General features: G+C 42.0%; 1 protein-coding gene across 2 annotated transcripts; it reads right to left on the reverse strand.

Annotated features, from left to right (window-relative positions):
- Positions 1–1,012: 1,012 nt before the first annotated feature.
- On the reverse strand, positions 1,013–22,693 carry letm1 (leucine zipper-EF-hand containing transmembrane protein 1). 2 transcript variants are annotated; one of them, XM_084569202.1, is made up of 14 exons: positions 22,221–22,693; positions 17,903–17,960; positions 17,311–17,806; positions 13,853–13,996; positions 13,488–13,625; positions 13,135–13,338; positions 12,922–13,041; positions 12,696–12,827; positions 12,376–12,534; positions 11,714–11,842; positions 10,451–10,585; positions 10,150–10,343; positions 7,545–7,683; positions 1,013–6,296 (listed from the first exon to the last, which is right to left on the reverse strand). In XM_084569202.1, exons 1-14 carry the CDS (start codon positions 22,303–22,305, stop codon positions 6,144–6,146), a joined length of 2,286 nt encoding a protein of 761 aa, XP_084425328.1. In that variant the 5' UTR covers positions 22,306–22,693; the 3' UTR covers positions 1,013–6,143. The 2 variants fall into 2 exon arrangements, with proteins under 2 accessions (XP_084425328.1, XP_084425327.1); XM_084569201.1 differs by having other exon boundaries at positions 7,545–7,701.
- Positions 22,694–25,347: the final 2,654 nt, after the last annotated feature.

Below are 25,347 nucleotides of genomic sequence, written 5' to 3' on the forward strand. Positions count from 1 at the left end.
AAAATATTAATAGAGGACATCATGCCGGGTTTGGATGAATATGAAACTAAAGACCCAGAAAAACTCAATTTTGAAATAACTTCTGTTACCTTCAGGTTTTGTGGAAAGGAGGAGGAATCACATCTTATCTTTATGATGGGTAAAAATGAATAACACAAGGCAGCTGAGCTCCGGCATCAAACACTAAAACTCTTTGAAATAAAAAAGGGATCCAGGTCTTTGTCTTCACAAACCCGATTACCGCCGGCATGCTCACTTTGTGTTTTTGATGCCACCACTCAGAACCCTCCGAGGCGTGTTTTCTTCCCCCTGTAATCAACACCTCATCATCATCATGAACACTGCAGGACCTCCCTGTAGCAGACGGCTCAGAGATCAGTGTGAATCTTTTGCTCGGAGGCAGCAGGGCCTGAAACGCCGTCACCGTCAGCTGACAGTCCTGACACAGACTACCTGCTGAACTGACTGAGGGGTAAACATCTTTTGATTCTCTGCAGGGACGTGATGAAGGATGGAAACGGGAGCAAAGTGAGGTTCAGATACTTGTTTGTAGACCTTCGTCAGTGAAGGTTTAAATGAGAAAATCAGCCAAATTTTAAGGATTGATTTTATACTTTTAAAGCTGCAAGATAACGCCAGATATTAACAGTTATTTCTGGACAAAGCACCCATGAAACATCCATCCATATCATTTATATCTCTCGTGCAGATCGTGTGTTTTATGAGCATGTTTCCTACTTTCATGGCCGCCGTCGTCTCTTGTTAAAATAACTGCTTTACACACAGACTCTAAAACTGTCACTGGAGAAAACATAAGTCTGGTTGCGTTCCAGCGGCGGAAGATGGAGGCTGTGTGGGGAGTGGCACCGAGTGTGGCGAGGCTAGTAAGGGTTCAGGAATGAGGGGTTTGAGATGGGATGGGAAAAAAAAGGAAAAAAAGCTCTAAATAAATAAATAAATAAAAAAAGAGGCTGTGATGTGAAACAGAAAATGACAAAAGCAAACAAAAAAAAAAGGAATAATTCAGATTTTATTCATGATTCAGTTTGTCGGTGTATATATAATCCGAGTTAAAAAGAATAAGCGATTCTTGTCATTTACATTTATTCAAGTTCAACTAAAGTCAGATCTAGTACGCGGTCGTTTCATGTCCTCAAAGATGTCACATCTCCACAACGGGGTTAAAATAAAAAAAAAGTCATAATTCAAAAAACCTGATTAAATAAATAAATAAATAACATACAAATTATTTCCCCCCAAGAAGAAAAAAAATAAATCAGTAGACCATTTGTGAGTCACTAATATTTGTTTTTAATATATTTCCATGAGGTAATCAGGTAAAATATATATATCATTACTGCAACAGTCGCCTTTCAAACTGCTTTCGATTTTGTTTTTGTATTTCTAGAGGACGTTTAAAACTTTTATTTAGGGTTTGACATAATTTGCGCCGATTGCTTTTAGACATCTCTAAATTGAAGTTTTCTCCTGGCTGTGTGTTCAGGATGGAGCCAAAGGAGACGGCGTAGACGGAAAGATGCAAACCATCAGGAAATCTGAGTGGAAAGTTTAGGTGGGAGGTTTTTGTGAATCTGAGACAAGTAGAGTAGATGGGAAATAAGTGTAGCCTTAGCCGAATGCAAACACTAAAATACTCCCAGGGACAACGGTTGCTGGCTCTGTGGCTGCCTAGCTTACAGCTAACGCCTGTGCTTTCGCTTTTTTCCTGAACACACCTTTAGAAGAATCATTTTACGTTCGTTTAAAATGCTGGTGGCTGCATTCCTATTTAAAATGCACTTACGTCTGAATGACTTTTCATTTCCGCAAAAGAATTTCTCCGTGAACCCGAGAAAAGTCTAAACTTTTTCCCTGCAGAAACAAAACGAGCCCACACTGCTGATCCCGTTTTCAGCTGCCTTTCTCTCTCTCTCCAAATACTCCTTACGTCAAGTAAAAGAGAAAACTCATCCGTTTCTGCAGCCTGGCAGTCAGACCAAACTTTCCCCGCCCACAATTTGCTTTCATGGCAGAAAGCTGGTCTGGAAACACTCCCTTGGGAACTGATTATGCTCCTGCAAAGGTCTGCTGCAGGTACTTATTTGCAAATTTTGAAATCCCAGAGGAGTGTTGCCAGGCTGCTATATTTTCTACATCCGTCAAGTGATAAAATAGGCTGGTGCAAAAAATAAAGTGGGTACATCACATCACATTCAGAATAAGCCTATACAATAATCAGCAGTAAGCACACCAAGCCCCAAATAATCAAAATCCACAACTTCTCCTCAGTCTGTTTCTTGCCGATAGCATGGAAACATTTTCCGAACCGACTTCTTCCACCTCAGAGCGTGAGATGAGCATTATTAAAATAAAAGGTACACGATGCAAACACGACTTATTGCTGCAAATATTTGTTCTTCTAGCACGAGACATTCAACGACGCCACGGGGGACGTTAAGGGGACGGTTTGTATCGTGGCTCGCAGCACGAGCCACGTCAGACTGAACGTTCACACCCCGAGTCCATCACTTAGCACACAACTAATGTATCAAAAGAATAATAATAATAATAATAAATGAATAGTGCATTTACACAGTGGCAATACTCTGCAGCAGCGAGCTGTCAAAGTTGATGACCGTGAGCTAAAATGAGCCTTCTTCTTCTTCTTCTCTAACGCTTAAAACGCCAAAAAGGAACAAATCAGACTTGATGAAAAACGTCACTGTCAAAAGCTTTTTTCCGCCAGCTCTATCTCCACTTCTCTCCCCTGCTTATGTAGACTTATTGTTATTTATTTTAAAGACAGCAGCTTCAGCAAAGACACTGCAACACTGGTGAGCCACAAACTCGAGGACGTACGCGCAGCTAATACGACGCACGGCTGCAGAAATCTTCGTGGCGTTCCAGTAATACAACGCGTCTGTGTTTCGGAGATATCAGCAAACACTTATTTGTTTTTAGACGCTTTATGTTCAGTAGAATGTGGCAGGTGTATTCACATCACGCTCCTCGTATCTAAATTTAATTTTCTCATTCCCGGGACTTGCTCTCCTGTATGCATTTGAAGCTTTGACGGGTTTCCATATATCACGTCCTGATACATGAGGGGGAAATACGACGGCTGAAATTTACGGCTCACGATGGACGTAGAGTATCGGTGCGTGAGATGAAATTAAAGGCCTGCAGTAATACAAAATGTGTGAGAATGCACGCAATCTAATCCAAAAAGCTTGAAGTGGTTAAAAAATGCTGGTTTCAGCTTCTTTTAGTGTGTGTTTAATGTTTATTTGCTGATTCTCTCTGTTTTATATCATTTTAAGCTGAATATTTTAACAATAGGCTGAACAAAACAAAGGTTTTGGCAGAATATTTATCGAGTTAACCAGATTTATCGGCAATGACAATAATCGATAGCATTAGTCATGATTAGGGAACAATTTTTTTGTGTCCCGACGGAAAACGAAAGGCCAAACTGTCATTTTTAATTCATCTTTTGATTCTTTCCTTGATGTATAATTCAATTTATAAGAAAAAAAGGTCAAAAAAATAAAGAAAAATGCCCGATTACAGTTTTACAAAATACCCTCAATTCATCTGTGAAGCTGGAGCTGGCGTGAATCTTCGGCTTTCTTGCAAAAATATAACCTGACTAACACATTTTCTGACGTAGCCGACTGGTCAACAACGTCAGACTCCAATCGTCAAATCAAACTTTTGCGCCAGACGACCCTGCAGTGTCCTCTAAATTCAAGTCATGTCCTTTTCACACCTTTTGAAATCTACACTAAAACACTGACTATTGATCTCCATCAGCCTTACACTCAAGTATCTGACCTTTGACCCCCTCCGTGCCTAGAATACGGTGGCACTCCAGCTAATGCACACGACGCGAACACCACTCTCTCCTGCAGAGTGTGATCGGGAAGTTGTCACAGCGTTCCTCGTGCGTGTTTACACTGGCTGCTGATTTATGCGACGGAGAGCATGCCATGTCCCGCCGGAGCGTCTCTAACCTAAACACAACCCTCCACCGGAGCTGGCTTTGGCCCATGTATGGGCCGAGTGTTTACCCCGCGCCCATCAGCCTGACTGGTCCCAGCCGAAGCAGAGCCCTCGCCCACGTCAGGCCTTGACGGAAGACGAAGCGGCTCTTAATCACAGGCGACAGCGGATTCCGGGAACGGATTAAACGGAGCATCGGCCCACTCGGCATTATCTCCAGTTCCACTCCGTCATCCCGGTTTGCAGCCCGGGCTCTTCTCTAGTTGCTGTCGGCAACGGGTACAAACACTCATCAGATGAAGGCGGCTCAACGCTTTTACTGCGTCACTCGGCAAGCAGCAACGCGATAAACAGCGCTGACGTGTGGCGGTCAAGAAACCGGTCGTCAGTGGTCAAGAATCTGATTTATTTTGGGTTTTTTTTATTATTTTTTTTTTCATATCACTCAATCAGATTTAATTATCAGATTTTTTTTTTTTTACAGCAGATTCTGGCATTGACAATTAATATTTATAGCGCTTTAACTTTTGATTGCTCAGACAGAAAATGAAATACTTATTATATAAAGATATATACATTATTTATTTAGCTGAACATTTGAGATTTTAAATGGTCTATTTGAAATTAAACCCAAAGATAGTGGGTGAGCTCTTGTAATGGGCATTTCTTCCCAAGATTATTTGATTATTTGATTATTTGATTATGAGATTAAAAGAAATCTAAATAATAATGTGTGAAAATACGACTGTGGTGCTGCTTGCGGTGTGAACACAGTACAACACGTGAACAGGAAGCAGGATCGATTTAAATCATCACCTCATCCTGATGAATCTGCACACATTCATGGCTACGGTGCAAAAAAAAAACCAAAAAACAAGAGAGACTTTGTATGTGCCTGAAAATCGAACTACCTGATCCGACAGATACGTTCATCTAAACGCCTTCAGCCCAAATGAAAAGACTACCAGAGCTCTGGTATCTCTTTAAGATACTTAAAAATAAATATGCAACACTATATGAACCATATTATCCGTGTCTTGACAAGGCCACTTTTGTACTAAAAGATTATTGTACGACAAAATATTAACATCTCTGACCGGACAACCTCCACATAAATGAACACCAACTAGTACAAAATACGACTCTCTAGCAACAACTGGCAAATATTTGACTGCTGGCCTGTTTAGCTTCTCTCCACTCTTCATGTGTATTCGCTGGCTTGTGCAGGAATGACCACAATCTGTTTAGTTAAATGTGCCACAATGCAACTTTGGCATTTCACAAAGGGGCCTAGAGTGAATTTATGAAGAGGGCCACTAAAATGGGGATTCTTCTTATTAGCTAATGAGCACACAAAGAAAATAAACAATGCTTTAATCCTTGGCTATTTTGACAAACACTTCCCTCTGTTGCAGAAGGAATGACGAGCCTAAAAAGATTTATTTTAGGGCACCAATTAGACATTTCTTGATTTTTATGTTGCGCCTCAGGATTTCTTTGATTGCAGCCACCATTTAAACATCTTATATCCAGCAATGAGCTTCCTATCCGAGTACAACTCAGAAAAAAATAAAATAATAACAACACATGTAAGACAAAAAAGAAAACTAAAGTGGAATGACGGTAATGACGATGATGTTTACTGTGCAAAGTCCAGAAATGAGGTCTCATTTCTCTGAGATGTGACATGAATGAAATGAAAGGCAAGACTGGTTCACCCTCAAGCTTTTAAACAATATATCTCCCGTTATATTTCCCAAACATATTTTTTTTTTTTCTTCTCTGATCTACTTTACCAACGTTTGCGCTGGAAGAACATGTCACTGTGTTCCCTGCATCAATAAATAATTCAGTAAAATTACACAAAATCAAATATCCACATGTAGTACATGGTCAGTCCAGAAAACTAACATGATTTAAGTTTCTTTTTTTCTTATTTTGTGCATTTTAGAGGCAACAAGCCTTGTTTTTTTTGATTTTTCATGATTCTTTACGTTGAAATGACGTTTTAGAGAAGGTAGCCGTTACCTTGAACTTCTCCCTCGACTTGGAGCGTATCAGTTTTCTCTGACCAGCCACAAACATCTCAGCGGTCATTTTAACCAGTGCTCTGTGTCCTGTTCTATGAGGACAATGAGGAGTTAGCTGTTGAGTGTCGCAGCCTGCTCCTTCTCAGCCTTCTCTTTGGCCTTCTCCTTCTCCACCAGCTTCTCCTCCTTCTGCAGCATCACCATGATGTCGGTCACCTGCGTGGTGGAGATGTCGATGTCCTCCTTGTCGATCAGTTCCACCACCTGGAAATGAGATGAGAGGGAATTCGCTCAGAGATTCAGCAATGCAGCAGTATGTACCGTTAAAAACAACCATGGAATTAAATCTAGTCTCAAAAAGGAAGGTTAAATCGTACGTTAGGTATTAAGATTACGCTGTTGAACTCAATTTAAAAGACATAAGCAATGCGTTAACAGGTTAACAGGGTAAACACGTGCATGTTTCGGCTGACTCCTAATCCCTCAATCAGTTTGACATGAAGAGACAGAAGACATTTCCCTGAATGTAAAGGATCAGAGGCAGTTCCAGTTGTTGTGGTCTGCCTCGCTGCAACATCTAGTTACTAGGGGTTGCACGAGTTCAGATTTTTTTGTTTATTTTTTATTTTTTTTTTTAAAGTCGACTGTTCTGTGATGAAAGTTGACGTTGTCTAGTCTCTGATGACGTCACTAATAAAAACAAAGTAGAAAGTAATGAAATCTTTATTCTTGACCTGAATACATATGCTGAGAACAGACAGCTCATGTGCTACATACTGTGAGCTGCAGATATGTATAGCCTGTATAAAAACAAGCAGCAACTCAGCACCATCAATAGCATTTAATAGTACTCCACAGCGTGTTATTTCTCTGAAGCCTTCTCCATGTACTGCAGCTAATAGTTGCCTGTACTGCAGCCTCCGTTTGGTGAAGTTATGCTGTCCAGAAGACCGTTCCTCTGCTAGCATTAGCATTAGCCTTTTCAGATGCATTGCAGTAGTACTTTAGTTGTATTTCAGGACTGACATGTCACGGTAGTATGGGCTTCATCTTTAGTGAAAGACTTGATGAACCGCCGCTAGTTTGCTGCAGCGACCCACTAGGCTCCTCACCTGTCTTCTAGAAGGCGGCCATGTTGTTATAGTCGATGTTATGCTTAAAGTGTCACGGCACAGCAGTGATGTCGACAAACTAACTAGTCTGTACAACCCCTAGCAGTTGATGCAGAGACTAAAATTTTACAAAAAACTCCAACATACATAATCCATTCTTAAGATAAAAGGTGAAATATTGAACACAAAGAGGTGTTTTCCTTCCGGCCTGTCCTGTTTTTTTTCCTGTCCAAGATAAATACAATTAAAGAAGGATTTATACTTTGCAATATACTTGGTATTAGTGAGAATATACCTTCTCTTGAACCCCAACTTAAAAATCTAATCTTTACAAATAATGCACAATAGAAATAACACCATAAGCATTCCTGCGTGTTTATCCCAGAGGAGTTGCACGCACCTTGATGACGTCGTCGATGTCGATCTTCCCGTCCTTGTTGTCGTCGAGAGCCTCGGCGATGCGCTGCAGCTTGTCCTCGGGAATGCTCTGGATCTGCCGCATGATGTTGATGAGCTCGTCGATGCTGATCAGGTTCTCCCTGAGGGTGTAGAACAGACTGCATACAGGAAACGGTTACCAGATTTTGTGTGGCGTAAAATGCGGTGGAGAGGTCCGAGGTATGCGTGCTGCATTCAAGGTTCCCAGAGCAGATCAAATTGATTTTTTCCTTTTGTTTGTTTGTTTTAATTTGTGTCCACAGTATCTTAAATTTGGTAAAACAGGTTAATTAAACAGCAGCACACTTGGTTTTAACAGATTTTTTTAGGCTATTTGCACAAAAATTAAGAATAAAATGGTCTTAGATGTGTGCATTGTTAGAAGTATTATCATCTCTTACACACTGTAAATTTCTTAAATTTCAGAATCATTGTAAAGCTTTCAAATCAGGCAGTGTGGGATGTTTAATTCATTAAGAGACAACATTCATTGGGTCAATTCAGAGCACAGCAACCAGTCTGCAGCACTTTGATGAAAGGAGCAGAGATGGAAGGGTAAGGTGAAAGGAATGGTTGATCCATTACGGCACAGCTACAACCTCCAACAACCACGATGCAATGTTAAGCACTAGACAAGCGAGCAGATGGCGGTTTACCACTGTTTAGCTTACCTTGTGGCATCGCCAGATTTAGTAAAGAATAATCTGTAAAGTTTCAAACTGATTAGGGACGGGATTTGATTTCACAGCTGCAAACTACATCAAAACATTTGATTATTTTTTTCTGGGGGGCACCTTTTGTTCCTTATTTCATCTCCACCACCATTTTACAATGAAAGGAATGATGATGAAGACGATGAAGAGGTGATTTTGACAGACTCTATGATGATCGTTGATGGATGCACAGTTGCACAAGATGGGAGAGCTGAAGTAAGTGATGCAGAGACAACATTTTTGAGACAAGATAAGTTTTCATTCTGTCACTGTGTTCAACTTCTGGTGCCCAGTATCAGTAGGTGGAAGATTTATCTTGATGCACATGATGACAGCTGTTTAATCACTGGTTACGTTTCCATGGACTCTAGTATTCCACTGATAATCAGACTAAAAAGGCCTCATTGAGAACAGAGAGACCTGATGAGAAGGAATCTACAATGACATTGAGAAGGGGTGGTGTAAATATAAGTTATTCGTAACCATGGTTGAATAAATCCATGTTTTGTGAGTCCCACTTGACAAGTTTGTCTAAAAGTTCTACACCGATCAAGCATAACATTATGACCTAATATCCTAATATTGTCTAGTTGTCCACCTTATTCCTCCAAAACAGTTGTGACTCATCAGAGAATGGACATGGGCTTTCTGAGGGTGTCCTGTGGTGTCTGGCAACCAAATGTTGTTAGTGGGGGGGGCTTTTGAGGGGAGGGTCCTCTGTGGATCATCCCACAGATACTTGATCAGTTTGGGATCTAGTGAATTTGGAGGCCAGGTCAACACCTTGTGCTGTTCTTCATGTTTTTTTTTAGTTGTTCGTAAAGGGTTTTTGTGTGTTTTGCTGATGGGGATAGCTGCTGCCATCAAGGAGTGTCATTGCTATGGGGTCGGGGTGTGTAGTCTGGTCTAGGTGGGTGCTACATGTCTAAGTAACATCCACACCAATGAATGCCAGGTCCAGAAGTTTCCCAGCAGAACACTGAACTATCACAAGATGGTCAATGTTATTTACTTCTCCTGTCAGTGGTTTTAATGTTGTGGCAAATCGGTGCATGTGTCACATACATCACATTACATTATTTTACTTAGTGTCCATGGAAACAGATAGCTTGAGACCAGGATGATTTATCGGGTTGAAGTAATATTGTCCATGTAAGCGTAGCCTCTGACAGTTAACGCAACTTCTGTTTGGCACAAGCCTGGCCTGTGCTGTTTACAGTAGCCACGAAGTAGACAACTTGATCTTAATGATCACCACCATCAAATCATCTGAAGTGGCATTTGTTTAAATAATTTACCATGGTTTTCTTGACAAGAGAAATTAAAAAAAAAAAATAGCTCTAACAATGACAGTCCATCAAAAAGTTGCCTTTGCATCGTTCATATTCAAAAGCTTCGTCACAGACACAAAAACTACTGCTGAATGAAATGGTACAAACCATGAGAGGCAACGAAGTTATCTTCTTCAAGTTCAGCAATTTGGTGAATACAGTTGTGAGACTAATGTGATAGCAGTTATTGTAATTTTGAACTATGGACAGAGCCAGTCTAGGTGGCTTTACGCTAAGAAGACTGATCAAAATTAACCTGGCACGAAAAGGAATATTAATCTTCTAATCTCACCTTCAGAAAGACAGAGAGTGAGCCTATTTCTACACTTTGAGATATTCTATATGATGCCTGTATTTTGTGGACGGGGCAAGATCAACCTGGCTTTCAGGGTACATACGAAATTAGGTTGTCGTAAAATTTTCAGCAGTAGATTTTGTAGTAGTTTGGCGCATTTTGAAATGAAACTCTTCACACTCCGTTTGCACGTTATGGTAAAAAATAAAACAATCTCTTAGCTCTTACCCAACAGGTGGGCTCACTCCGCTGTCCACCTGTCCGTCCAGGATGACCTTGTCCTTCTCCAGCTCCAGGATGATCTTGTCGATGCGTCCGATCATGCGGTTCACTCTCTTAGAGAGGCGCTTGCTGGCCTTCGACTCCTCTAAGGCCTTCTCCTGGCCCGTCTTAGAAAGCTCCTTCTTTATCTCCTCCAGATCCTGGAAAACAAAAAAAAAACACACACAACCATCGCACAAATGCCCCGTTAAAGCTTAAAAGCCTACCTGTATTCTAACGTTAATAAAGCTTGAAAGAAACACGGCACCTCGTTGTATTCTTGGACGTCATCCTTCAGCTCTTCCAGCTCCTCTTTCTCCAGCGTCAGCAGTTTCTTCTGCTCCTTCAGCTTGGAGCAGGCGTCACTCAGCATGTCGATCTCTTCTTTGGTGATCTCCTCACCCTGAAACATTAAATTAAAAGTTAAAGGAATTTGTGTCTAAATGCCAGAAATAATATAAATAATACCAGGATGAAAACGTTTATTACAATTCCCCTTTAAAACCGACAACTCACAACAATCCAGTTACATTAAATAGTAGATGTCTTCACTTAGCAAGCACCACATGTGCATTTAATTTAAACCCACTTAAGAGGTAAATAAACAAAATTGCTAAAAGAGGGAGGCTAGATAGGATACTGGGACACTCCCCACATTACCACATGATGGAAGGAACTCTGTGGAGCTACAGAGGTTTGTTAGTTGGGGAAGGAAACGTTCAGTGACTGTCACTGCCTGAAGGATCGACAAGGGAAAGAGAAGGAAAAGTCCAAATAGACGTGGGCCCAACAGAATTTGCAGATCACATTTAGCATTTCTTTAACACAGTCTGCACCCTGATGAGAGGGGTTTTCCATAATAAGTGAGGGAATACTCTACAATTTGTTTTATTCTACAAAAAATAAAAATGTATTTGTGTCTTAAATAGTCAGAAATATAATTAGATTCAAGTCTATGATTAAACCGGCTCTTTGCTGTAATTTAGTTTGTCTGTTTTTCATCCACACAGAGCAGAATATGAGCATTTTGCGGTTTGCCCTTGCTTCATTTTCCAAACGCGAGTGTTTGCTGGCTGATGTCAGCATCCATCCCTTCATTCCCACAATCCCCACGCATTTGGGGCTAATTTCCTGTAATTTTTAATTATGTTCCCCCCCCATTGAAATGTCGAAAAGAAATGCCAGAATCGCATGCAAGCGCTGTTGAGCCCACATCTGGGTCTGCTCAGAGAAGGGCCAGATACCATACGTGCAGGGATGAAGTGGTATGAGGGGTACATTAGGGACATTTGAAGCATCACGAAACCTAACCTGGAAGCGCAGAAACGTCTGCCACTGTTCAAACTGCGTGGCACAGAATGAAATGAATCAGTAAATAAGAAACAGAAGCTGTGACCAAACAAACAACGTTATTTGCTGGCGAATGTTTAGAGTGTTAATAAGAAAACCTACAGGAAAAAATGGATCTTTTAGTTTTAATGTGTGAAAGTAGAGCAAACATGTTGTGTACAGACAGATTTTTATAATCTACCTTGATCCCCTCTATGACCGGTGCTGTATCCTTCAGTATCTCTGAATGAGCTGCCTTCTCAGCCTTAGCCGACGCCGGCTCTGCCTCGCTGAGCTTCACCCTCTCCGCTTCAAGCTCCAACTCGCCTTCCTGAGGATGACAGTGGGTGTGCGACTGATCAAGCATCAAAAACAACAGGGCTAAAAGTAGAACATCAAACTCACGAGTCTCATGGAAACGGTTTCCTTTAATGTGTTTTTAGTATTTTTATGTAAATCGTCGTTCGAGTGAATCGTTCCAAAACCTGACCAGAAGTCATAAAACATAAAAATCTATGTTATATCTATCTCTATCTATCTAAGAGCTCAGACAAACCCTATAATAAAGTAAAATGGACCAGCTGGCTAGAATGGTCTCAGCCGCAGCACAGTGCATCCTAGCTACTACTGCTGTGAGATCTAGAGTGTAGATCTTTCCATCATAAAGCCATTTGTTTTTGGGTTTTTTTTTCCTGCAGTAATTCCAGCTACAGCAACATGTTTCTTGTTAATGCTGTCATTAATGCATGAACATGAAATGACTGGCCAGAACAGTATCTGGCGTAGAGACATGTGTACCAAAACTGGCAGCTCATTAGATCTGATTCTTTAATGATGTGTTTCTCAGTCTAAAACAATTATTACCCTGGCTGCCTTCTCTGCAGCGTCCGCCAACCTCTCCATCTCCCGGTCCTTGTTGTCCTGACGTATCGCCGCCTCCTCCTGCAGCGTCGTCTCCAGTTTGGTCTTGTTGTCCACCTTGGAGAGCTCCATCTCCGCCACCATTAACTGGGCCTCTTTGGTCTGGAGAGGGAGAACATAGTCGGCTATTCCCGTAAAGACAAAACGTCCTAATATGCAGAGTGTAACATATATACTGGCTGCATGTTCAAGTGCAAAGAAGAAGCTAAATATTTTGTTGTTTTTCATGTGTAAATAAAATATAAAAGGTCGTGTTAACATACCACCATTTCAGGAAGAGTCTGCAGTGTAGTTTTCAGCTGGTCGGCGGGAGACAGGGTGTCGGGGAGGTACATGGCTCGGGACAGAAGCAGCAGAGAGGTGGGGATCTGCTGGTTCAGATGCAGCTCCAACCACTGCAACGGTCAAGCGTGACACAACAGATGTAACGGCAAACACATAATCTACATCGATTATCTTTTGAGTTTAAAAATGGCTTTTTGCTTTTACCTGGCTGAGCTGCTCTCTCAGTCGTTCTTCCGTGACTCCGAGAGATCTCATCCCTCTGACTCGACACGCCCCCTGCACTTCATTCACATTCAGGCTCTCCACTCCTTCCTCTGCTATCAGCTGAATAAACAGAGCACACAGGTCACGTAAAGCTTCTTATGATCAGCACGCTGCTGCCTATCAATGTAAAGTATCACCGGTGAACGTTTGTACCTTGTCATCTGCACGGATGGCCCTCAGCTTCATGATGAGCTGGAAGCGAAGGAAGTTGTTGGTCCCGATGGACTGGAGCTCCAGGAGACGACACAGAGCCACCAGCTGAGGTCGCGTCAGGTTGTCCAGGGTGAGCTCATCCTCAAACAGCTTGGAGAACTTAATGATCTGCTCGTTGCTGGGACGCTCGCCAGAGTCCCGGATCTGCAGAGAGGAACGAGCCATGACTTGCAAATCACTTCAAACTATTTTGGAGATTTTCATGATAAAAATGCAGCGGTGTTTAAAATAAAACGTCCTCACATGTTACCTCATTGATATTCTAAGACTGCACATTGATCACTGACACCAACCTTTTGGAAGAAGGTGGAGAACTCCTCCGTCACGGTGCCCTGGTCAACCTTGTTCCTCAGAGCGATCTCCTCGATGGTGTCCTGTAAGAACTTGGCCATCTCCAGTTTGACACGCAGCTCCTTTTTCAACCTCTCCTCCTGAAGACAACACAAACAAATAAGAAATTACATTTAGTTTCCAAGAAAATGATATCGGACATTTTCCACCTACTTCCTCTTTTCTTTTAGACGAAGCGATTAGCACGTTCATCAAGAAAATAACCTGTAAAATAATGTTTTCCGCCGTCCTAACTGTGCTACTGTGTCTAAAACTGAAACTGAAATCGGGATCACATTTAACAAAATGAATAAAATGCCTCCATTACCTTCTTTGACTGGGTCTCAAAGGTGGACGGCAGCATGTTGGGGAAGAGCTTCAAAGCCACAGGAAGCAGGAACTCCATGAAGGGGACGATGATGAACACCAGGAAGGGAAGAAGCCTGAAGACGTCCGCACATGTTCTGAGAAACTGGAGAAGAAAACAGACGGTGTGAACTTGACCGTGAAGGTTCTCAGTCATCCAGGCTTTAGTATATCCAAAAAAAATAACCTGAAACAAGGGCAACTAGACTTGTAGAGTTTCTTGAAGATGTTTCATCCAAGTAGCTTCTTCAGTTATAAAAGATTTGTGGGGAGTTGGGGTTTAAACAGAAACATCTGCAGTTGCTGCCCACCTGAAACCTGCATGATTAGGATCTCATGACAACCCGAAGTTGTTAAATGAGTCCAGCTGCCTTTTTTTTGGATATCTTCAATAAACACTAGCTGCCATCTAAACCCGTGCCCTGCTTTTAAAACATGTAGGGCCTGCAAGAACCTACAAGTTGCACCAGGCTGTAGTTTGTGCATGCCTCCAGCAGAGAGCAGCAGTGGAGGGAGCAGGCAAACACACAGTGAACATGTTTACCTCGTCTTCCTTTGTCTCTTGCCACAATCAGCCTGCTCAGTCCTTCTAATAACAGTTCTAGCAGTCAGCACTTTAAACCCTGTGCCCATACATTCCCACGGGCACAGTATTTGCACGGAGAACGAACCAAAGTGAACATTCTGCCTCACAAGTCTCTAAAAATAAAAGAAAGAAGAAGTCCACTTGATGCAACAGGAAGCACGGTTGTTTAGCACAGACCTGAACAATCCTCGGTGTAAAAAAGCACCAAGCCAACGCCGCTCTGCTTCATTGTACAGCTGTCCAACTGTGGCTTACTGACCCGTCGTCCTGGGACACAATCCCAGTCAGCCATCTACAGAACCAGTCCAGAGGGGAGAAGGCCAAAACCATGAGTCCTTCTTTCTCCGCCCTTTCCACCTGCATGTCAGTGGGCCAGTAGGGTGAAGGATTTAGGCCAGCCCTGAGTGAAAAGGCCTTTGTCTGCAGGCCCATTGACATGTATATCATCTCCCAGAGTTCCACATCAAAGAGGGGAGGAGAGGGGGGGTGAAAGATTAAAATGGAAGGAGCCTTAAACAGAGGCCTGAGTATTGTAAGTGAATATGAAAGGAGGAGATTAAGGAGGCAAAGCCAGTCCAGGTTAGATGAATGGCTGGGTGTAGATGGGTTCGGGACATTTACTCCGAAGGGAGCCCGCTGCATTTGAAAAGGTGCAGATGGGGTCGTGGTTTTTGTTTAATGGTCATCGTCGGCTCTAAACCTGCAGCCATTAGCACAAGGGTGAGGCTTCCTCTCCCCCGTTTCTTTTAACAGACTCACACGGAGCAAAGTAAATGTTATCCGTCAACATTACACATCTATAGATCTAGATCTGACTTTACGGGAGCGAGTGAGAAAAAAAAGGGGGGGGGGGGGGGGCAGGGACTTTGAGCTCTTCATGGCAGTTTTGTAAGGCAGGTCGTATCATGCATGCTTTTACAGTTTGAGAGGCAGCATTGCATCAGGCAACGTGTGTCAGTGTGAATTGTGAAACTACACATTGTAAATCGGAGAAACGCTAAAGAAAGGCACCTGTGCACATGAGTTCTGCAAGCGTAACTCGTGTGCATTCCTTTACATTCCTGCAGGCTTCTCCTTTGCACTTTTATATAAAATAATAAGATCCTGATTTCATCCTTTCTGTGGAAGTTTAAAGTTGCATACATGATAAAGATGCTAACATGGATCTACAGCTAAAATGTTCCAGTGTGATCATATTACATTACTTCACAAGATAAAACAAGTGCGTACGGAAGGAAATACTCAATGCTCAGGTTTCGGATCCTTATAAATATTGCAAAAAATACAAATTTTGTATTGTGTTCAAACAAAGTTATATGAAGGGATTACCATGCAAGGGCAGCAGAAGCCGTAAGAAGAGCAACTTGCCAAACACGTCACCACATTTTCTCAGTAATACAGGACAGTACAGTTTTATGCAACAGTTAAGTGTGACCTAAGCCGACCCGTACACCTTTCCTGAAATGACACCTTTGAGCCAGCGCCCTCATCAGATTACTACAGTCGGAGCTGGGCCCAAGTCCAGACAGACTCGCTCATAATCAGACAACAGCCCGCAGTAAATTCAGAATAAGCTGCACAAGATGGAGGTTAAAATAATGAATTATTATTTGTTTCTACAGAAGTGTTTGGTTCGAATTATCCGTCTCATTATGATGATTTTTGTAAAGGTGTAGTCACGCAGCTACAGCAGCGTTAAATTGGGAGTTTCATGATCAACAGCTGCAACACATAAAGCCTCTTCCTAAAGAGCTTTAATCAAGCAGCGCAAGCTGATGAGCGCCTGGTGAATAAACACTCAGCGTGCGGCCAATTTCTGTAATTGATCTCATTAAGGCTTGAGAGGATATGGATTAAACATTATGGAACAAGACGTCTGAGCTGTCAGGCTTGAGTCGTCCCTCTGTTGTCTATGATCTCTGAACTCCTGCAGTTTTATTTCCTGTGAAACCTGTGGGGAAAAGTGGCTTCCCTTTCCACTGGACACAGAGGATGCTGAACTCATAACATTGTCACTTTGCAGTGCAAATCTGTTTCGGACACGTGTTTTAACGCCTGCTGCTAATAGATCAGGGAGAATATTTACACTGGGCAGACTTCAGAGAGAGGTGGACAAACAAATCTAACCTTTCTGTTGCAGATTTAATCAACTATAAATAGTTGATTAAGCTAATGATAGCCTTATTAGCTAGCTGACATAAGCAGACTAACTCAGGCCTACTTGTGTTATAACATCATGATGCAGTAACATGATCATTAAATGCACTTGATGGCTACATACTGTACATTACGCTTATGCATTCATTTTAATTCTCATAGTCACTCTGCGTTACATGACCCCTATTAGAAAAAGCTCTGGACACACCAAACTGACTTTAGAGAACTACCAGCAGATGACCAGGAAGACCGGAAGAGCTACTGTTAGCTGGGAGGCTAGGAAGAGAGCCACAAACGGACGTAGGGAGCTGGCCTCTCCTGAATCATGCTCTGGTCTACAGTTTATTCATTCTAGATGATCATGTTGTTGTGAAAACTAGGTCCACCGATATTCATGGACGTCCTGACACCAGAAAACAGCAGACTGTTATCTTACTATATAACTATATAACAATAAATACATTTATTCTTACAGAGCTCAGTTTAAGTCCATTAATAAAAACAAAAGAGAACCTACTGCTCTAATAGAGTTGCACACAACAACAAAACACTGTGGATGCAAAAATGTACGGTCTGGCTGCAGTTGCGTGAAAGTGCATTACAAGCAGAGCATGTATTAAGACATCACCTAAAAGGTATTTAGAATGTTTCATATCTATATTTGCTTCCATGCTCACCTGTCTCCTCTCGCGACGAGACAGAGGATTTCCGTTCAACACCCTCCACAGCATTCTCCCGGCAATAGTGGTATCAATCCACAGCAGCCTGAAGCCGTGGTAGTAGTGCTTGATTTCGTCTATAACCCGCTGTCGGATCGTCTTTCTGACGGGTTCGGCGTCCAGCGTCGGGCTGTACACGGGCCCCCCTTCCTCCAGCGTCTTTTTCTTGTCCTTTAACGAACGCAGGGACTTCTCCACCTTCGAGTCGTCGAATCTCCTCCTCGAGGTGTGTATCCACCTGACGCCCGGGATGTCCTGTGGCCGTGCGGTCGTCCACTGGGGGCCTGTTGTGATCGCAGGGTACGTTGAGGAGGAGGAGGCGCCCAAGGCGAAAGCACAGTAGAGCCTCTGTGTGTCTGAGGTCTGACAGGGACCCACGTAGTCATCTGACAAAGGGAGGGAAGGGCCGAATGAAGAGACCTGGGCCAAGCTGCCGAGTCGGAGCCCATCAAGTCTGAGGATGAGGAGGATACAAAGTTCATATCAAGTCTTTGAGTATTTTAGAATAAATTACTTCATTTCAGAACAACTAACAAATATGCTGACTTACTTCTGACTGGAGAGTCTGAGAGTTGTGCAGTTGAAACAGGCACCATCCTGAAGTTTCCCTGAAAGGAAAAAAAAACAACATGAGCACCTGTGTTCTTAAAGTAAGCCATTCGGTAGACAGGCCAAGGACGCAGACGAACACACACACACACACACACAGATAATGGATATTCTGAGATTTTAGGGGATTTAAAACTGCTGCCGATGAGAAAAATCACACATTACAAGACTCGGCTTGGTCTGATGCATTCATGCAGCTTTGTTGCTGACTTTACTAATCCTAAGGCATCTGCAAGAGAACACGCAGTGCTTTTAACTAGTTATGCAATACCAGAATATACACCGATCAGACATAACATTATGACCACCTTCCTAATATTGTGTAGGTCTCCCTTGTACCTCCAGTACAAAAAAACAGTTGTGACTCATCAGAGAATGGACATGGGCCTTCTGAGGGTGTCCTGTGGTGTCTGGCAACAGGATGTCTAGTGAATCTGGAGGCCAGGTCAACATCTTGTGCTGTGTCAGGCTGCATCCTGCTGGGGATGGTTGCTGCCATCAAGGAGTGTCATTGCTATGGGGTGGGGGTGCCTGGTCTGGTCTAGGTGGGTGCTACATGTCTAAGTAACATGCACATGAATGAATGCCAGGTCCAAAAAGCTTCCCAGCAGAACACTGAATTGTCACAAGATGGTTTAAATGTTATTTACTTCTCCTGTCAGTGCTTTTAATGTTATGGCTGCATAAAAGGGAATGCTGAATACCATAACCTTCATGATACATAGACTTAGAGAAGGACTGCTTTATTAGAATGCATTAATTTCACCTAGTGTATCTAATGAGCATGAAAAGCCCTCAAAATGCTCTGAATTCCACAAATGCTTAAAGAGTCACAGAAAATACACCTCTTGTAATAAAAAAATATACTCTCTTGTGGTTTGCTATTTCATAAAGGGTTTTCTTCTATTTATTACTGTATTAAAAGCTCAAGTGTTGCATATTTTGTCTCTAAATCCCTCTGCCAATACACTGAAGTGGCACTATTCCTCAGCTCTTATCGTTGCACTGATCTCTCTTGGTGGCCTAGGATATTTACACCCTCCGTGAGGCCCGCGGTGGGGGTTTCGAACTATACAGTGAAGTGCAAGTCGAGGGCGGGATGGTGAGACATTTTTAGCCAATCCCATCGGAGCATGGGGGGTTTGGCTCCGCCCGTCCTCTGACTCTCACATGGCCGGCTGGACTGAATCCAGTAAGGCCTGGTTAAAAAAAACATGACGGGCTGGGGCTTGTGGTCGGGAGGACACGGAGTTTACTGGAACAGTGTCACCTTTGTGGCCGAGTGTGGATTTACTGTAGCACAGAGAGAAAACCCTGGAAATACTAGTGTAGATCACTCAACCCTATACCATTTGACGGAGCTATACATAGACAGTTATGTTCTGCTACAGTGGTTCCTCTGTGGTTTTGCCCCTCAGTTCCTATTGTTTTGATTTCACATCAACTTCCTAATTTTAATTGAACACTTTTGCATAACAAATTACACACTGTAAATACAATAAAATAGTTCCAACTGATCATACAAGCAAGCAGCTGTGGTCAATGTTTTAAATCTTGAGTATAATGTGACGGCAATACAAAATCTTTCACTTGTTGGATATTTGTTTCAGTTTTGTTTTTGTGCTTATGTAGTGAAAGATTTCTGCAAAGCCCCTGTAGCACATAAAAATCTAATTCAACCTCATTAGAGTATGAGTAATTGTGGGAAAGACACAGGACACCACCCAGCTTAATCTAAACAGCTTCCTCCAATTGCAGATGAGTATTGATTGGGTTGTTAATGGACCTTAGTCTTGTGAGTTTCAGGTGGACAACACCCCAAAACCCCCCGACCAGTCATACCAAGAATCCAGCTGCCTTTGTTTCAGCTCTTTTGAATATACCCTAACCTGAGAGACTGAGAATCTTTTCAGTCATAACCTCATTCAAGCAAAAGTAAAACCATTTTGCTCCCTAACAATGAAAATAAAACACACAGAGATTAGTATGACCTCAGGACGTCGTGGGATTTAGACATTTGTGTGTGATTCGCGTGTGACACATTCTCACAACTTCGATGCAGCCATATCGAAATATAAGTCATAAAACATTTGCATTTGTAAAGCGTTACACATTAAAGGTCATATACATACACTGGCACCTGTCTTCACGACCTTTACCTGCACCGACTAACTCATGTGTGACCCACAGCCTGCAGCTGTCTGGCTGTAAAGTCTAGCAACACATCCTAGAGCCCTGTTCCGAGTCGTATATCACCAAACAGCAGCCTCGGGCAAGTGAGCAGACGTTGACAAGACAGTTCACTTGTTATATTTTGTCTCAGATATTTAAATGTTGTTGTACCGACGCATGTTGCTATTATTTTGACAACCCCGTTTTAGCCAGTGGGCTAGGATAAATAACAGAAACACTTGAGCGTCCAGCGGATTCAGTTTTAACAGCAACACAAACTACATCATCCAAAAAATGACCACACGGATGAATTACCAACATAAACTGAACATTAGAAAAGTCAAGAAGGAGGATTTGGTGCCTAACAAACTGTCAGGTGAGTGTATATAAGGTAAGCTACCAGACTGCAGCTCATTCTGGATTGCTTGGCCCTCTGATCTCAAGGCAGTCTCAGTGTCTTGCACAGTTGCCATAAAACATGACGTTTCTGGGTCATTTCCTTTCAGTGAACACTCTATACAGAGACTCAGAGAAGGGGTTTAAATGTCCGAGGGCTCTGCTGGATGGACCGCGCAAAATGATAAATAAATACGCAGCTGCATATTTAGTTGATGACGTCCCCTCAGAAGTCCCTAACAGTGTAGCTACACCGGGTGCAAGTGTACCGTCCGTCACCTTATCACATTTGGAACTCTTTCTCCTGTACTGCATTGACACAGTGTTAGATAATGCTCTAATCTTTACTGCTTCTGACCTTACAGCTTTTTTCAACGACGGTTAGACATCCACTTTGAAAGGCGTGCGTACGGGGCAATGTTCAGCTGTCAAAGCAGGATGGGAAACTCAAGGAGCAGCTTCTGGTCACTTTTACTGAAAATGTTGAGCTGAAGTATTCTTTGTTTTTATCTTAATTTATTCATAGGTGGTAGATTACCACGTGCAAAGACACACAAAAGGATATTAATGATCAACTTCTTGGATTATACACTCGCGGCATGCTACACCACTCCTGTTAGCACAAATAAGAAAATGCAGCTCAGCCTGTCGGCAGTGGAGTTGTAAAAGGTACTGACCTTTCTTCATGGAAGCCCTGCAATTTGTCTGATAATCTGGGCCAAACGCCAAGAACACAGTCTCAGTCAGTAGAGACAGACAGACGGGCAAATCCCCATTATGACCCCTGCATCTATTTATAAGACCAGCCTCAATGCGTAGAGGAAACACATCAACATAACTGCACGTATAAAATATTTATTCTGCAATGTAACCTTCCAAATGTCTTCAATGCCATGCACTGAACGCCGTGGTTTAAGCGGTATAACTAGGAGTTAAACAGTCTATAGCGCAGAGAGACGGATCACCTTAATATTTATGCTGATTATTATTAAAGTGTCTGTGTCGTATCCTTAAACTGTAGATGTCTGGTAAGCAGTCACGCTTTAATTTAAAGTTTTTGCACATGGTTTTATACCTTTATTTATTGATCAACAATTAAAAATGTAACACGTCTTCCAAGAGGGAAGTCAAGATGTCAGCTGCTATAGTTCAGAAAAGAACAAACAAAATCCCTACAGGGTTTTTCATTTGCAAAATTACAGCTCCTGTGGCTCAGTATTTGGAGGCTCCTGTGGAAGACAAACTGCTCTCCATCATTGACGTCAAACGAGACATTTGATCCAACCAAGTTAAATCTGAGCCAAAACATAGCTTCACTTATGTTTCCACCCAACTGTTTTCCTTCAAGAATCGCTTATGGATGATGAATGTTTTGAAGTGAACCCCGTATGTGGGTCCTCATGTGTCCTCAGATAACCTGAATCATTTCTTATGTTTACTCCCTTTTTTTCCCTCATTAACATAACAGCTCTTATAAATGCTTTTAAATGTGATGCCCTGCTATCTGCTGTCACCTTGAGTCTTCCTGTACTGTAAACCCAAACAGGGCCAACCCGGGACCACCTGCCTCTGTAAAGACGCGACTCTTCTAGATGCTAATATGACTAAGCTAATTGTTAGCTTCATTTCACCTCCACTCACAAGACAAACATTGAATTTAGGCAGTAACAGACAAACATAAGAAGCCTTACCTTTGCCTTTTCGGAATTCGTGTTTTAACGAGCGGGACGTTTTCATTAAAGGTGCCCGGGACCTCGTAAACAGGATTAACGCCATGCTGACAGTCTGGAGTCGCTACCTTTTAACAGTTACTGGAAGTTACAGGCTGGCTAGCTGGCCGGCTAGCTAGCTACTGCGCGTTCAAGATGTCGAAACGAAAGGGGCGGTACAACGAGGTACATATAAATACCAGGATCCTCGAAGGATTTCAAGAAGCTACGACGCATATATATAACTGCACAACGGAAAGTTCAGCTCCATGTCATGCCCTTCCTTCCCTGGTACACGGATGACAGCTAACCGGGCCGGACTCCCCAGTGACGTCAAGCGGTTAGCTTGTTAAAGCGCATTGACGGTGGAGGTGGAACTTCCGGTGTGTTTACAAAATAAAAGCTTATTTTTTTCTAAATTGGCTCGGAGGAATTTGACCTCTTCACATTCACAAATCTAGTTATTTAATGCGATGTCAGTAATGTTAAAGAGGCATAAAATATGAAGCTGTGTTTACACCAGTAAAGCCTTGGCTATACTGTATACCATTACCTCTAGCTGTGTATTGTAAAACATGTGCAATATTATCTAACCTGAGCCATATTACTTCAACCTGTGCAATATTGTTTAGTTAACATGTTTAACACACTGTCTTTAAAATTATTCTATTATGTTTGTGTTGTTTATGCATGAGCTTTTGAGGAATGTGTATTTTTCTTTTTCTTTTTGTGCTGAAGCACCATTTCAGGTATGAATTCCAGTGTATTCACCGGGCAATGACAATAATATGAATATGAATCTTAATCTTTATTTACAGGGCATATTTTAAAAAAATTATTTAGAGGGGGAACTGCTTCTCAGAGCATCCTCTCAGAAAACAAGAAGCAGTTTCATCCTAAAAGATGCACTCCACAGAGAGAGGAAATTATATCATTATATCTAAAGTCTCAAATCAGATAGCAATTAAATTCTAAAGACCATGTAAATGCACAGGTTTGATATTTTTCTTAAGTGTTTCAGTGTTGTGTTGCACAGTGATTTTGTGTTCCTTCGGCGTGAACCAAACATTAGCTCTAGTATTTGTTGAATTTTAACCCGTCCTTTCTCTTAATATTTCTCCTAAAATGCTGAACATTTAAAAACTCAAGAGCTGTTCTTATGTCTAAATATTAGATTATTGTAATAAAACAACTGAATGAGCCAACTCACTTGTTATTTTTATTATTTGGCTTGAATTAATATGTCATCTAAATTAAAGACTTCCACGATCAAGTCATTTATTACCTTGGTGCTCCATGAGGTATTAGGGTATGATGTTTTTATTTTATTTTGACTTTTGCCGGATGTTGGTATTAGTGGTATTTCATCACTGCGCCTCTCAGCGTCCACCGTTGGTACTGCAGGCTCGTGCTTGAATTTACTGTACAACATCTAGCAATGGAGAAAGAAGCACTGAGGCCTGTGCTCTTCCCTGAACACGTTGTTGTTGTTTCAACAAGGTATTAGTTTATCGTATAGCGTTTATGAATCATTTTAAATGGTCAAAATATAAAAATTAGCTGAGAGGAAAATAAAAACAACTCAAAAACAAAATATAACTTCAACTTTACTGACTGCAAGGTAGTCATAGACTGTATTTCTTCCTGCCACTTACTTGCATTCCATTATAGATCAAAGCTCATAAGCATTAGGGTCAAATAATATAATCTATAATAACATAAGCCTTGATTAATGATTATTTTGAGGGGCTTTCTAACTTTGTTAAGTGGAGAAATAAAGGCTCTAAACCACGACAAACTGTTGATGGTGTTATATTTTTAATATTGTATTTAATTTTTAATTTTTATTGCATTTTTTTTTTAATATTATCATGTTAATATGTTTTAAGGGGAATTCAGTTAGTTTGCAATTAAATGTTAAATAAATAGAAGACGCGTTAATTCCATTACTAAACTGTGTTAGGATGCAAGTGGAGGCAGATGGTGTTTGTATGCTGCGATGAGTAATTGAAAATATAATACTAATTGTGCAGAAAGTGTTGAAATGGTGTGAAAAGAGTCGGGGGGACACCGGGGTCAGCTACTTCCTACGGTTGGTTTTTTGAAAGGACCGGTTGGATCCTCTCTCAGCTCCCGACCAATCGGAAGTGAGTATTTTTCGCGCTGGTTGGCCGGAGAGTTTGAGTTTCCCGCAAGCTTTTGATTCGACTTGAATGAAATCCTCCGCTTTACGGAATGAATACGGGCATTTCTTCCATTTAACCACCGAGAGGACGTTCAACAGGTAACCGGAGAGTAGCGGTCTTTCATGCTATTGTCAACCCGGGGATATAAGCCGGGACGCGGGGTGTTTGCAAGTACAGTTGTTCGGGCCGACCTTCCATTTTAGCAAGAGGGGAGCTGCTAGCTAGCTAGTTAGCAAGCTAGCCTCCCGTGCTAACGTTAAATGTAGCAGTTTGGCTTGGCTTCAATGGTAAGCTGGCTAGCTTCGGCTAGCACGGTTAGCCCTTTTCGAAACGAGCTGTCATGGCGCCTGCAAATTGAGAATATCAGCGAAACAATAGCAAAACATTTAAAACAGGCGGCCACGCTCGTCCAGTTATGTCACGGTTTGTTTATTCGCCTGTTTGCTTCAGTCGGTTAGCAAGCGAGTTAAGCGCAGTCAGCTTTTTTTGGAGGGGGTGGCGGCTTTGTCTATTTGCTGGAATCTAGTGTAATGGCTGACTGTAGTGATGACAGAGATGCGGTTGTACGCTTAGGGAAAACGGTCCATTGCTGTGATCCATGAGATTCCCCACATCGTGGCTTCCGCTTCAGATAATAGTCGTAGCCTCTTTTATTGTATGACATGGATGAAGCTGGTTCTCTGTGCTAGCCGGCTGGACACTTGAGGACGGGAGCGGTTGTTGCAAACCCTTTTTCGTTAATATTAATTTGCAGTAATTAGACAGCTTCTTCAACCTCGTTGCAGCTTTATTGCAATCCACTTGTGTTATTTTGGAAGGCAAAACTAAACGAACGCGTTAGCTTTTAACTCAAGTGGAATACATTAAATTCCAGCAATTATTCGCTCTCCAGTTGCACCGCTCCGAGTTGTCAGCTGCTTCCA

This window comes from Chelon labrosus, assembly GCF_963514085.1.
Source record: "Chelon labrosus genome assembly, chromosome: 20".
In the NCBI taxonomy this organism is placed as follows: domain Eukaryota; kingdom Metazoa; phylum Chordata; class Actinopteri; order Mugiliformes; family Mugilidae; genus Chelon; species Chelon labrosus.

Excerpts from the sequence above, each read along its gene's own strand:
- letm1 (XM_084569201.1), bottom strand. The coding sequence starts at position 22,305 with ATGGCGTTAATCCTGTTTACGAGGTCCCGGGCACCTTTAATGAAAACG. Across the intron at positions 17,807-17,902 it reads CTCAGACTCTCCAGTCAGAA|ACTTGATGGGCTCCGACTCG; the intron begins GTAAGTCAGCAT and ends CCTCATCCTCAG. Across the intron at positions 6,297-7,544 it reads ACATCGACGACGTCATCAAG|GTGGTGGAACTGATCGACAA; the intron begins GTGCGTGCAACT and ends TCTCATTTCCAG.